This window comes from Toxorhynchites rutilus, chromosome 1 (assembly GCF_029784135.1).
Source record: "Toxorhynchites rutilus septentrionalis strain SRP chromosome 1, ASM2978413v1, whole genome shotgun sequence".
In the NCBI taxonomy this organism is placed as follows: Eukaryota; Metazoa; Arthropoda; class Insecta; order Diptera; family Culicidae; genus Toxorhynchites; species Toxorhynchites rutilus.
Genome location: NC_073744.1, coordinates 27,764,350 through 27,779,920, shown reverse-complemented (window position 1 = coordinate 27,779,920; position 15,571 = coordinate 27,764,350). Strand labels below are relative to the sequence as shown.

General features: G+C 38.5%; 1 protein-coding gene across 22 annotated transcripts in view; it reads right to left on the bottom strand.

Annotated features, from left to right (window-relative positions):
- Nucleotides 1-15,571, bottom strand: part of LOC129763585 (putative thiamine transporter SLC35F3) — a 114,865-nt gene that overhangs the window by 26,542 nt on the left and 72,752 nt on the right. For 4 of the 22 annotated variants that reach the window (XR_008740980.1, XM_055762815.1, XM_055762814.1 and 1 more), the window contains 2 exons: nucleotides 11,177-11,192; nucleotides 743-965 (listed from right to left, as the gene is read on the bottom strand). The exons of 8 other annotated variants lie outside the window; for them this stretch is intronic. Coding sequence is in view for 11 of the 14 variants with exons in the window: in XM_055762818.1 (XP_055618793.1) it covers nucleotides 762-965; nucleotides 11,177-11,192 (220 nt within the window). In the remaining 3 variants the exon portion in view is untranslated. Of the gene's footprint in view, nucleotides 1-742; nucleotides 1,023-10,769; nucleotides 10,905-11,176; nucleotides 11,193-15,571 lie in introns of those variants that run through there. 10 more of the 22 variants (XR_008740981.1, XM_055762817.1, XM_055762816.1 and 7 more) reach the window with 6 other exon arrangements.

Below are 15,571 nucleotides of genomic sequence, written 5' to 3'. Positions count from 1 at the left end.
TAAAATAATAAATGAGTTTGTTTTTTGAATTTATTCTGGCAATTTTTGAAAGTACGGCGATTACGACAGGGGAAAGCATTTTATTTTTTATTTTTGAATATCGCCCCTACTAAAGGTTAGCATCTCTGTGAACTGACTTTGTGTCGGAATTATCCTAGAATACTAACGAATGAGTCTACCGTATTTTGATGGCTGCTTTTGATATTCTGATGGCTGAAAATGAATAATGTGCAAGCCGGCAATCTGGTCATCATCCCAAAATAAGAAAAATGAAAAACAAATCCAACGAAACGAAAATCACTATCGCCGCCCGCCTCGAGATCCGGGGGTTTATTCCATTCATTCCATCTTTCTTGTTGGAACAAATTCGCTCAAGAATCATTCCTCCTGCGCTTTTATGGCATCGATAAAAGCGAGCGATTTTTTCGACACAACACACAAAAACTGGATAGAACAAAATAAAAAAGGAATCTTTTCGGTCACATGGGGACAACTCGAATGCGAGAGCATATCTTGTTGTTTGTTTCCTAGCAGAGAGCTACCATTTCGGGCGCAATCTTTTCTACATGGCAACGAGAAAATACGTGCCCTCCGAGCTGTGAATGCTGTAATTTCTAATGATAAATGATGATCAATTAGTTGCAGAGGGAAAAAGATAGAAACAGAAATTGGATGTGTGTGTGTGTTGGTGGGGGAAGTGTCTGGGGAGAAAGAGATAGAGAAAGATATGGTGAGTACTTACGTTGGGGAGTGGTGGCCGCCTAAGCTTCAGGAGATGGTCCTACAACCAGATTGATGGTCGTTTGGCCTAGAATGTGGCCTTGGCGTGTTCTGCGGTGACATTGACAATGGTACCCTGGTGGGAGTTTTGCTGTTGCTGTTGTTGTAGTTGTTGTTGGTGATGATTGTGGAGAAGATGGAGATGAAGGTGGTGGGTTGTCCATCCGGGTGACGGTGAGTTCTATCTGGTGGTAGAGGTTGGTGATGCCATGACAATATCCCTTCTACAGAACACCGGCCGACTGCGTGTGGACATAATAGTAGCATACAGAAAGTTCGAGCGTGTATTATAATAGTAGAAGGTAGACAGAGTGGGAGAAGAGAGAGAGAAAGAAAGAGAGGTAATAGATAAATAGAATGAGACAGAGATAAGAGAGTTTATTGGACAAAAATGTGCAGTGCGCAAATAGCCAACTGTTATTAAGGCTAAATGTGTAATTGGAAATGAACAATGCAAGTTTCTACCCTGAATGCGATTCAATACAAGTTTTCTGTCGATCATATCAGATCTTCGTTAACTTTCATCAGCTCATTTTGGAAAAGCATTCTCAATACGAATGCTTTCTTTTCGCATGTCAGTTGGCGCCTAATTTCATACAACTATAAGTGACGAGATGGGTTTCTCTCGCAGTTCATAGAACTACACAATGTTGCTAGTAATTCGGCGCTTTTTTTCCTATTTTTTTCCTATTCTTGGAACTTTCAAATCTCTCTAAACGTTAATCCAATTCTAATTTTGTGATTCCAATTATCAAGCATAAACAACAGTTGGCTAATCGATTCACAGTAGATATATTCCACATTCTCATCTACCATCTTCTTCGGAAATAGATAAGTAAAACCGTGCATCTCATTGAGTTTGTGCAATCTGGGTGCGCTAAATTAACCTTGATTATCACCAGCAAAGATCATTCCATCTCACTATGGAACCATTCTTTTTCCAAAGGAGTGGTCGAGATAAGAGATAGAGCAAAGAATCTGCCGACGAATGATTACATTAGTAAGTTATGAAAGTGTTTATGATTTTGACAAATGTTGAATTTCTGATTGAGTGAGTGATTCAGTCTAGGAATTGATGCGAGCTGTGCGATAGATTCATGTTATGTGTAATTATATAATTGAGAAATATTTTATCCTTTGAAACCCTCAATAGGGTAGTTTAGTTTAATTTCTTTCACATTGATGCAACCGTCTACTGCCATTACAATATCCGGTGACCGGACAAACATTATAGATAGTATGTTTGTCATGTCTATGAGTATTAGTTTGATTTAGGCAATTATATATAAATATATTATAAATAAATGTATGTATGTGTATTCGAGTGGTCTCAGAGCTTGTAGTGTAAGGTCTCTGTCACATGGTATTCCGGTTATCCGTCCAAACCCAGCGGCAAACAATATTAAGCATCGAGCAAGGGAAAAAATCAACTGAAGTAACCACGTAACGTAACCATGCACTTACAGGTTTGACGAACAGATCGAAAAAAGAATTTAGGTATTCAATAACTGAATATTGCTTGTTGTGGTTTGTGCTAACTATATTTGATTAGTCCACGCTGATCAAATTTCATCTGTCAATAAGTGTCAGACGTCAAACTTGACGCAGAGTTGACATCAGAAATGTATATTTAGCACTTAAGATGGTCATTGGTTATTCGTGCTATATGAACAAGTATCAGTGAGATTTGGAAAGCATTACAACAACTAGTACAATCGTAGGCACTGTTAACACATTGAGTGGGTATTAAATTTTTTTTTGAGTTTTCATTGATTTTCATTACAGTAAGGAAACTTGTATACTTCATGCAATCAAAATAGGTAATATGTTAGTAGAATATGTTTCATTCAAGAAGAGAGTTTGTTTTAATTTAAGTTTTGAGAAATCGGCACGAAAAATTTATAAAGGATTTATTCTTGAGAAAATTTAAAAACTTCGATCATTGTTGCAAGTCCACTATGATTAGAATCGACCACTGCATTTAGAAAAGGGCTAATCGTATTCTAAGGCGATTGTTTCCATCCAGTCCACCCTGACCCTCGTGAGCGATCTCTAGCGTTTTCTGGCTTAGAATCTGTGGTATGACGGTGCTACCAATTTTGATCAAAATTCAATTGCGTACAGTCAAGTTGTCATCAAATCTCTTAAACTACTAGGCCAAAATCCAGTTTCAAGAGCATCAAGCTGTACATCATCCGCTGTAGCATGTCATCCCCCGTCAAGAATCTAACTTGATCCGCTTTCCCGCGGACTTTTAGCGATGTTTTCTTTCCTTCGTACATATTCAAGATCGACACTATATGAGGTAAGCCTGAGGACCGTGCGATTTAGAGCTCGCTTTGTGTCCTCTCGAAGTCGGTTTAACACGTTCGTTGCCCCGTTACTCCGTGACACTTTTCTCGCTAAAATTGAAATTGATTTTTAAAAGGAATTTGATGGAAAAGGATGAAAATCTAAGCCATAATAATATAATGTATACTATACTTTTTATTAGTTTATATTTCGGATGGTTTGTCTTACTGTTTCTTACGAAACCCATTGAATAATTTATCCGATAGTCGGATCCCGCAAGAGACTCAGCCAGATCGCGCTAGGCGATGAACGTGTTAAGATGCACATAAAACCCTGCGCATCGGTTCGAAACATGGAATGCCTTCCTAACAAGAAATAGGGTAAGCGATAATACGTGCGTTTGCCCATGTTTTCAACTACCGGCGATTCTAAACCTATCACGATTACTAAGCAAGGAAGACAGGAATGTTTTTTCACTTCACGGATTTTCTTTTTCGTAATTGTTTTATACAATCGATTCCACTTTGTTACAACGCTAGTAATCGATCCCTCTGCGACTAAACAAGTAGCCGTGCAGCTCCTGGTAGGATTGCCAAATTTAATGGCCGAAATCTTTGGAGTATGCCATATCGGCCCTTGGACTCGGAAATAGGTCTTACCTCTGCTGCGACTGAAACGAGATACCGTTCTGAATCATATTTCGGACGCTTAAGGCATATGATGCAGCAAAACAGATCTAAACTTTATGCATTTGGTTGATATTTTTAATAAATTAGCTCATTATGCTTTTAAGCTTTTTACTTTGGTACCTATTTGATTGAAAACATAAAAAAATCATCGAATAAAATGCTTTTCAAATGAAGCGAATCATACTTCGGACACTAAATCAAATTTCGGACACTTTATTTTGTAATTTTTTGGAAGAAAATAACATTACACTTCATTATATTTTATGAGGACAAAACACCCATAAATTCACAAAAGATCTCCACCGACAAACAAATCATAAAAATCAGTTTGCTTTTTATATCGGATATTATTTTAGAAATCATCGAAATAATTCTTTAGGACCACTATATCGAAATCTTTTTTTTTATCCCATTTATTTATTTAAGGCTCATTAGCATTTTAGCTATAACAGAGCCGAATTTTAATCGTATACATGTCACATGGTTATCATATCTACAATTAGCACATTACACAGTTGCCATTCGCCAGTATTCCTTCTATACCATTACATATGGTACATTCACACAGTAGCCATTTAGGCGTAAGAGTATTCTTTCTGTTCTTCCATTATCCAGTTGGACCACCGGACAGCGGAGACAGTTGATTGATCATTGTTGAGTTATTTATTGAACAGCATCCCGATGTGTCTTGCAGAGCGGAGCAGTTGTATGGATGAATCGATCTTATTTCGACCGTGGATCGATCTCCATCGCTGATGATTGTTGCGTGGACGTAGCTATTCTGTAACAACACAAAGATGGTCAATGAGGGCCCTGAGTTTTGAACTCACGATCGATCGCTTACTAAGCGAACGCGCAATCAATGTGGTTACGAAGACCCCCAAGTGGCTCTGGACTAGAGGGGGGTATATTTTTTATATTTTTTCCTGAAAGCTGAGGATTTTTTACATAATATATCTCGATACCAGAGATGCTATTTTTTTTTCGTTTTTGAGATATGGGTTTTCAAAGTTACCCGGTGGTCTGAAAAATCATGTTTCTCCTTTTATCCAAAAATGACTTTTTGCAAAAAATCATAAAATTTAAACTAATGAACCGATTGAGATGATCGACATATTAAATTGAAACCAACAAGCAACCTTCTTTGAAAAAATATCACACTTGCGGGAAGATTGGTCTCGCATAGGTCGCATAGGTCTAATCAAATAGGAATATTGAACGAAGACTTCTTCTTTTTGGATGGCACTAACGTTCCAGTGGAACTTTTGCCTTCTCAACGTAGCATTACTTGCGTCATTTTTGTTAGCAGTACTTGGTTGAGATTTCTATGCCAAATAACACGCCTTGAATGTACTCTGGAGTAGCAAGCTCTAGAATACGCGTGAAACATGTTGAATTTGGTAAATAATAACTCAAAAAGGAAAAATAATACCTCTGTAATTTTTCAGATATATTATGTAAAAAAAAACTCAGCTTTCCAAAAAAATATAACGCCCTCTATCTTTAATTGAGAAAATTATAAAAACTAACTCAATCAATAATTATAAAAACGAAAATCCAATTTCTTCGCAAAAGTAATATTTTTTCAAAGAAAACTAACTCTTAAGCTTCAATTAGATATGTCGATCATCTAAATCGGTCCAGTAGTTCGAAAGTTATGAATTTTTGTAGTGGAAAAAAGGGAGGAATTTTTTTTTCGAACCATCGGTCAACTTTGAAAAATCAATGTACAGGGTTTTCCATTTCGGGCTTCCGAAAGTATACAGCCCTGCGCTGACAACCGTTTGACATAGCTGTCAACCAAAGCGTCATATCGTTAGTGGAATGTCTGCCATTTTACAATATGGGTCGTTTTAGCATCGCACAACGTGTTAATTTTGTTAAATTATACTATAAAAATGATGAAAAACCGGCAAATGTTTTTCGAACATTACGGACGGATTTGGGTCGTCATGGACGGTCTACAGAGCACACAATCGCTAATGTAGTGCGTAATTTCGAACAAAGTGGATCCGTAGCGGATATTGTGAAACCTGTGCATCATCGTAATGTGCGTTCGGCCGAAAATATTGCTGCTGTTGCTGCCATTATGGAGGATGACCCGAATGTTTCGATTCCACGGCGTGCTCAGCAATTGGGCTTGTCAAACACATCATTGTGGCGAATTTTGCATTTGGACTTGCACCAACATCCATATAAAGTCCAACAGGTACAAAAATTAGAGCGTGGTGACCATGGAATGCGTCGGGCATATGTCGATTGGGTGAACGAACAACAGCAGCAAAATGCTGAATTTTCGCATCAAATTTTCTTCAGCGATGAGGCACATTTCGAGCTCGGTGGCTATGTGAACACCCAAAATTTCCGTATATGGGGCTCAGAAAATCCACACGTGATTGTTGAGAGACCATTGCATCCGCCAAAAGTCACTGTTTGGTGCGCATTATGGTCTGGTGGAGTCATCGGGCCGTATTTTTTTGAAAATGAGGACGGCGAGACGGTAACTGTGAATGGTGAGCGCTATGGCCGCATGTTTACCGATTTTTTTTGCCACAAATTGAAGATATGGATACGGATGACATGTGGTTTTAGCAGGACGGCGCCACGTGCCACACAACACGACCGAAAATGGCCATATTGCGAACGAAATTTGAGGGACGCATAATTTCGCGGTGTGCTCCCGTGGCCGAGTGGTTAGCGTCATAACTAACATACCGGGTGTTCGGGTTCGATTCCCGTTCTGGTCGGGGGAATTTTTCGTCAAAGAAATTTCCTCCGATTTGCACTGTGATCACGCGTATTCTAGAGCTTGCCACTCAGAATGCATTCAAGGCGTGTTATTTGGCATAGAAATCTCAACTAAGTACTAATAAAAATGACGCAAGTAATACTACGTTGAGACGGCGAAGTTCCTCTAGGAACGTTAGTGCCATTGAAGAAGAAGAAGAAGAAGATAATTTCGCGTTTTGGTGATGCCAATTGGCCGTCCAGATCATGCGATTTGAACCCGCTAGACTTTTTTTTGTGGGGTTATGCGAAATACCGTGTCTATGTCAACTGTCCGCAAACTCTTGAACATTTGAAAGACAACATTCGTGAAGTTATGACCGAGATACCGTCCCATATGTGCCGAAAAGTCATCGAAATTTACCTGTTCCGGATCAAGGTGTGCGAGGAAGCCCTAGGTGGACATTTGAATGATGTTGTATTTCACACATAATGGCATAAACTAAACTTTAATTTGAAATAAAAGTTTCATTGAAATTCGAATTCTAAGTGTGTTTTATTTCAATTTACTTTCGGAATTTAAAGTTGGAAAACCCTGTATATGTTTTTTCAATTTCCCTCGCTGCTCGGATTTTTCCCACAATGGGATTAGCCATATTCATGAACACCTTTCATGACAAGGGACCTTTCTTAGTTCTTTATCTTGACGAAAATGGAAATAAAATAAAATCATAATGAAGGCATGTTTCGCACGCAGATAAAAATTATGGGTCTGATTCCAGAAAACGAGACGAGCAACTCGTATCGTCTCGGCTTCAGTCACCTTCGAGACGAGCAAAATATCATATTCCAGTACACGAGTTTCATTGAAATGTTTCATTTGGTAGACTGGAGAGACTTCTGTCACTTTTTCTCGGTATGATCAGTGATTTCAGATGTGAGGACATGTTTTTATTTTGAGAAAAGCAACAAACATTTTTATTGCAAAATACTAAAATCATAACACAAAGGAATAAGTTTCATATATCTTTCGGTTTCTTTAATATTCCTACCAGGACATGGTTTCATCACTCAGACGTTTTGTTACTATGGATTTATTGGGGTCAATTTTTGTTCACCTAATCAACGATTTATCCCGAAAATGGTAAATCTTATGTGCATGTACGTATTTCCATTCACAGTTGTACAATGAAGTAGTCTTGTTTTTTGACGTAGAACTACGTCTTTCATTAAGGGTGCCAAATCAGAAAACAGGTCACGTTTTTATGAAATAAAGTTAACGTTAATAACTATTTTTGTCGCAAATGGATTTTGGCGATTTACATACTAAACGAATCGGATATTACGTAAGATTTGTTTAATATGCTATACATTAGATTCCACTGTTTTTTTAGATGGTTAAAATTCCTGAAAACTTTAAGCGTTTCCATTTTCCCATACATTTGTTCTGTCCATTTGTGTGCTTTCCCGAACAGAGCTGTCAATAACGAGCAACTTATCGACGACCAACGGAGGGGAAATCGTAGGATTTAAAGTCTCCGTGAACAAAGGAAAAGGTAGAAGAATGAAGGGGAATACTTGCCAAGAGTATAAACAGTGGATCCCGCTGAGGCAAATTTTCATTCGGCATCGGACTGTTGAGCAATCCAGTTCACTTTGCTTTCGCTGTGCTTCGATCTAAGATTGGACCCCACCAGTGGTAATCCAACTTGGCGTGTGGATTTTTCAGTTCGTTTTTGGCGTTATTCATATCGTGTGTTTTTCTTTCCGCGTCATAAATTGGACGCTTCGCGTAGTGTGTGATGGGCATGAAGAAGAGGAAGGCATGCTCGAGTCCTGCAAAAAACGAACGCATTGCCAGGGACAATAAAATTTCGAAGCAAGCGTCATCTAATGATGTACGCAATGTTGGTGCAGTGAAAAGCGCTCGCACTGAACCGAGCCTTCACAAGTGTGACACCGCATCGAACAACAGCGAAGTAGGCGATTTCGGCGCGTCGGTCGAATATGTAAACGCCGTTACCCAGACAGCAACCAAAATCAAACTCCCCCCGCTGGTGGTGAAGTCGGTCGCTCTTGACAAAGTCATCAGCGAATTCGCATCGATGAGTGTTACAGCAAAGAACAAGCTGTGTGGCATAATTCAGTCTTTTTCCAAGCTGTTAACATGGTTTGTTTTCCGTCATCATAAGGGCTTCGTTGGTGCCTTTGAGAATGCATCAATGCATTAAACTGACGTTATGGCTAAGCAGGCGTTAAGGTTGTGCGCCAAAAAAATATTTGGGGAATACCAAGCATCTTGAATGTCTTACTGGAATGTTATAAGTTATTTGGGTTCGCGTGCCAATCGCAAAACTGCCTTCAACTAGGATTGCATTTGCGCTAATATTGATAATAATGAAGCATTGCTACTGTTTTCGAGGTTGTTATTAACAAAAAGAGTTTATTTTGCTTGTTTAATCACCAAGAACGACATTTACTTTCTTGGTGATTAAACAAGCAAAATAAACTCTTTTCTGGACTTTTGTATGTGATTAGATTTCGCTTGCCAGTAGCAAAGCCTCCTCCGCTAAGGGTGACAGCTGCGCTTCCCTCGAGCATGAGAAAGTAATGCAACTTTTTTTGAGGCCAGTAATATTAACATAAGCGTTTCTTTTGAGAATAGCGCAAAATGATGAGAAGTGTTTATATTCCTAGTAGTTTCAAGCCACCAATGTATGGCGACTTATATAAAATAAGAGTGTAGTTCTACGTCAACAATGCGGTCGTATCTTGGACACAACCTCCTATCATTTTTTTGCATTCATAGCAATAAATTTCAAAACATTTAGTTACGACGAATGAAACGCAATGTAAATGAGTAGAAAAACATTATCAAAAATCCACAAATTATTCATTTTCGTTCAATATGATTTGAAGAGACTTTTCGAGTCATGTTAATATTTTCAAAACATTTATCTGACATCCCTGGATATGAGTTCAATGTGTACATTTGATTGTGTATGGAAAAAACCCATTTGAAAATCTGTACAATTTTGCAATTACTGAATCGATTTTGATTGCTGCAGTTGAAAACATACATAACTTATGCAATGCTAGTTTAGCCGCGAAACAATGTTTGGAGATAAAAGAGCGATTCACATACAACATCCACGTCACGTTCACGTTCCGTCACGTCACGTTGCGTCAATTATTCTTCCAAGCAGTTCTTATGCAAACATTCACATACACCGGCAACGGTAACTTCGACTTGCCATTGCTGGTGTATGTGAATGCTTCAATAGGAATTTCATGGAAGAATAATTGACGCAACGTGACGTGACGGAACGTGAACGTGACGTGGATGTTGGATGTGAATCGCGCTAAAGGCGGAACAGAAGAGTACCGATGCTTAAAATCAACAAGGTGAACAAACACATCAAATAATCTAGACGATCCGACTGATTCATTGGCGAGCGCGGCCAAACGGTCGTCGAGCCAGACGAGCTGCTCGTCTGTTTTTAATCGAGCTCGGCTTTTGGAATATGAAAACAAACGAGACGAGCGCTCGTCTGCCCCGCTGCAGTGAGAACAGGGCCTTATCCTTCAACGAGTGAAACTATTACGGGGACTCACGAAAAACTTATTATGGTGAGTGTCAGTTGTGATTACAATCTCCCAAGCTAAAGGGACAGATACTGGAACAGTCGAGATGTCGAGATGGACACTTTGGTGAAACCGCATAATCTACACTTCACACGGTATATTTTCCTCAATATGATGACAAATGTTGATATTTTGATGAAAATTTTTACCGTGTAATATCTGTTAAAGTCTAAATTTAGATATCGTCAAAACGGATTTTTTTCTATCCATATTTCACACCAAACTATAGTCCAATTGAAAACAATTGTTTGGGAAAGTTATAGGTCCGCTAAGAATTCCAGCGAAGATTGAACTTCAAATTTTTTTACAGCTGTACAGCGACGGAAAGAAATATAGATGACAAGTAGTGTATAAAATTGGGCAGATTATTTTTGCCATTCTCCAATGTTTCAACGGTGGTCCTTATTTCAATTGAAAAGTGCATTAACATTGTGCAAAGATACTTTGTGTAATCAAAAACAGACCAGGTGAGCAACTTCTACTAGCTGTGTATGTGTATTCAAATAATATCGAGTGGCTGGTCACAGTCAGCTTTTAGCAGGAGAATATACATCAATCAATGATTTCTAACAATCTTGGATCTTAGTGAAGAAATTAGTTTACAGAAATCCGACAGAGAAAGAGTTTGATATTTACTGTTGTGTCACTAATCTGTGCGTATCCTTTTATACATTGCTACACTACACATTGGGTGTGTTGGATGTGGTGTCACCAGGATATTAGCAACTCGTCATAATTATCATCAGAGGTAGACTCTCGTCAGAACTGTGACTACTCATTGTCAACAGTGGGATTGGGTGTTGGCGTAGGTGGCGGTGGTGGTGGTAGCAGTATAGTGGATTATGGACGGCAGTCATAGGGATGGGGAAGAGAATATGGACAAAAATGTAAATTAGATCCTCTCACCTGATGGGGGTATTTTTTTTTGGTTTGGTTTGATTATTATTTTATAATGGATAGTTCGTTTGGTTTGTTTAGTTTTTGGCGATCTTTGAAACACACACGCAGGGCTCAACAATTTAAGGACTCTTTTAAACGTTTACCTCTTTTGCAGTGTATCTGTAACGAGGACACAAATCAGTATAGAATTAGCTCTTAAAGGTGCAATTGGTTGTTGGCAAGGCAGAGAGCAAATAATATAAAGGTTATAGCAATGTTGGCTTGCTCAGGCTGTTCGTGGTGACTCGTGAAAGTTGGCGGAAAATTGTGCAAGGTGTATATCGTGAGGTTATGAATATTATTTGTAACATTGTCGTTTTGTGAGAATATTGCGATTTCCATCGAAATATCGGTGTCCGAAATCTTGTTTCACTTTTCTGGAGCAGTTTCGTACTTAGATTTGGTTTCAACGCACAATTGCTGGTCAATTTTCAAACTGATGAGATTCGATAATGTATTTGCCCTATTCCCTACCGCATTGTCGTTTTGCATACAGTGGTAGACATTCGTTTAGTCGCACCCTATTCTTCCTCAATAGTTTTAAAAATAAGTCAATTCTTTGTACAGTTTTGCTCATAAAAGACGATTATTGTTTATTCTCATCGAATTCATTCTAAAAAAAAGTATAAATTCACTTTTTGTTTTCTAAGTAATTCAAATATGTGGAATCAGGGTGGACATTCGTTTGGCCGCATCCTATAATTTCAATAAAAGAAAATTTGTGCGGCAAATTTCGAGTCCAATCGGTAGCTAATATTTAGTATGTCCACCTCCATTCCGGATCACTTTGAAAACTCGATTTGGCATCGAGTCAGACAGCTTTTAAAGTGTTGCCATTTTGATTATAGCCGAACATTCCTGAATTACTGCCTTGAGACTGGAACTGTTGTCAAATTGTTATCCGTTTGCATAGACCATCTCGGCCAAGATTCTCTATGGGATTGCAATCAACTGCCACCAGGTCATTCAAGAAGCGGAATGTCCTTCTCGGCAAACCATGGCTTCGATTGCAAGGAAACGTGGATCTATGCATAATCCTGCTGAAAAAACGACATCCTCGGTAGCGTTATTCTCAATATGTTCATTCGAGTGAAAATGAAACAAATGAGAAGCTTGCTGTGATAGGAAACGGCTCCCCACACTGTCAAACTTCCGCCCCCAAAGTTTCGCTTCGATCTCACGACATGCCGTTGACTTAAATTGTACCAATAGCAACTGTAACCGTCCGAACCATCCAAATTGAACTTTTTTCGCCGCGAAATACAACATTTCTCCATTCTAGTTTCCATTCCATGTATTGCCGGGCGAAAATGAGATGGTTCTGCTTATGGGTTTTCTTCCACATGATGTTTGGTGACTCATTCAAGATGCGCGCAATATGCCTCTTCGTTACTGGAACAGAATCGGTTGGGCCTTAATGTATGAACAGGACATCGTTTCCTGGTTGTTTCGTGTCTTATTCGACCTTTAAGACGCAAAGTAACTTTGGTGTTCCCCAATGAGGTACATATAGAGGTGGAGCAGGAGGCGAAGTGTATCTGTATTGGCAAGCCAAATATCATGTCGTAATTATTTGCATTCAATATGGAATGTATATGGAAGAAACAAAACAATGTTGAAAATACTCACGGTTGCATGATAATTAGAGCTAAAATTATCATGAAATCGTTCAACTGGTTGTTTTTTTAACAGATGACAATTATATCGAGGCTTATTTCGATTATTCATGTGGTAAAGAGATCCAGAGAGCAGTCGTATGCTTAGTTCTCGAAAGCAGTGACATTTTCGGTGAAATTTTGATTAATTGGCGATTATTATCTCACAACATACACATCGACGCTGAGAGCCTTCGAGACATCAACTTCATAACGGTAAAATAATGAAACTTCGTTTGTTTCGATGAACGTGGGGGAGTGAAAATGGCACATGGAAATATCACTTTTATCCGTCTTTTTCGACGTCATTTCACAAATATTCAATTCACGCTATCACATTAGCCTCATATTCAGCGGGAGCTCTACAAAAATTTACGTTTTTAATTGATAAATTACTTCCTGAAAATAGCATTTTTACATGGATGCGGTGGGCAATCAAAGATAAACACAACGACTGACGTCACTATTTGCGAAATAGTTATGGCAGCGCATGCTATGTCGCTCGAAACTCGACCATCTTCATTGCCTTTTTTCCAGGACATTGGGTGTTCCCATTTGTTTGTCGTTATATCTCATATATAAATATATAATATCTCACTATTCAAAGAAATTCCGTATCACTTTCTCAGATAGACTAATTTTTGTTACGATCGAGCGATTAGAAATCTTTGTTCACTGAATATCTTCGCTATCCTTCAAATTCTACGTAAATCACTAATCTGACCAACTTTTTACGTTGCACATCTAATATTTATCTTGTAAATTGAACATTCCCAAGTATTCTTTTCAAAAAACACAGATAAAGGCTTGGTGATTATGCGAAAAAATTTTATGCCCTGCGGCTAAACGTATGTCTCGGGAAAAAGTGACGTTTGAATGTTTATATCCACCGATGCCGTCTTGTGTGTGTGATTGTGCCGCACGTCCTTTCAATAAAAGTGACTTAAATATACTATCACTACAGCAAATAAGTATCCCGATAAAAAGAACATTCCTAGTTGTTTTGTAAGTGTTTCAAGTTTTTTTTTCATGTGCGGCTAAACGAATGTCTATCACTGTATAATAGAAACTCCGATTCATATTGCCCTCTGAAGTGCAGTGCAGAATCGTAGAAATTCCAGCGTTGTTCGAGAGAGATTATCCAACTGTAGTCAGTAGCGCCCGAAGTTAAAGAGGAATCAGTTTATTCCAGTTCATTAATTCGAAATACTGCCTGAGTGGCTCGCACCCCGTAAAGTGTTGAGCCATGAAATGTGGGAAATTAGTACTGGATAAGCCACGAGTCACAACCCTTTTCGTGCATCACAGGAAAGTGAAACACTCTTTCGAAATACAAACCCCTAAATGAAGGGCATCCTCATGAATACGATAATTAACGAGTCCTAACTCACTGTCACCCTTTTCTGTGGTTATATGAAAGTTATATATTCCCATCTGACCAGCTCGGAATGAGATTTTTGCCTAGTTTCCAGCCAGACCAGACCACTTTAAGTCAAGAAAAACATAACTGCTCCATGGAACAATATATTTTAATTTAACTCTGCGACACAACGCGAGCTATTTTTTCGGTCGGAAAAATACATCTTTGGAGCCAATAAAAACTACACTTTAATGTCGTTTTACATCGTCAACTTTTCTACCTAGAAAAAGCACGCTCCCGGGTGGGGAGCGGCTTGATTTAGCGTTTCCACTTGGACTGTGGCTGTGGCTTTACGCATAGTCGATTACATTTGACGAGATGTAGAAGAAAAACTATATTAAATTATAACGACGAATGAGCGCGGTTCCACGATACGTGTAACTAATCCGAAACGCAAAACAACCTCTGCCATCGGTTGTTTGTTTATTATTTTGCGAGCTTTTTCACGGTTCTCTAAACATTGACATTGGAGTTGGATTAGTTTTCCACGCAGGTCATAAAACCGCTAATGCAATAAAACGGATGAAGGGGCAATTTGGCAACCGCTCGAGATGTTCGGTTGCTGTTGGAATGATTGGAGAGGTGGCAGTTTGTTAGCGTAGCGTTGATTTATTTCCACGCTTTTTCATGCTTTCATACGAATTTGTGAATGAAGTGTTTTGTGAGGGTTGACTGGGGAAACTTTGCTAAATGTTTACTGAGCAGGTTTGCTGCAACGCATTCAAAACTCTCTGGCAGTGATTTTGTTTTTTTTCTAAATCGTGTTCTAGTTTTATTCTGATTGATGAAATGATCAGAGTTTTATTTTTCGTGTATACTTGAGCAAAATTCTGAATGTGGGAATTTAACCAATATTAGTTTTCGCTCTTTTTCGTGTTTTTGATGTAGAATATATGTTGTAAGGCAGTTCGCCTCCCCTTGGTGTAGCTTGGATAACTGTTCCGGTGAAACATTCCGCTCGAGGTCCTCTTGTACAGCCATAACGTAAATACGGCAAAATAGGTAGATGTAGATCGAGATGGAGGATAGAAGGTTGAACTTTGATTGTATTAGTAGCTATTTAACAGATAGGAATTCACATATTAGGCATACCAGTAAATTACTCCATTTGAGTAATACAAATTGTGTCAACGAACAACGTTGAAAGAGGATATACTGAAACTAATTAAATATTTGCAAAAAAAATTTGATCTAACATTCATCATTTCAACATGTCACGAACTAAATTATTTAGTTTTTCCTTTGGTTTCTTCTTATATTAGAATTAGTATTCTAATGTCTATTTTTTATTTTTTATTAGCTTTATGGAACTCTTTCGCTTGTCCACAATAGTAATTACTTTTTTTCACAATTAGGGTGCTGAACACATCACTCTTTTGAAACTTGAACGCAACCATTTTGTGCATTTTGCATGACAAAAATAT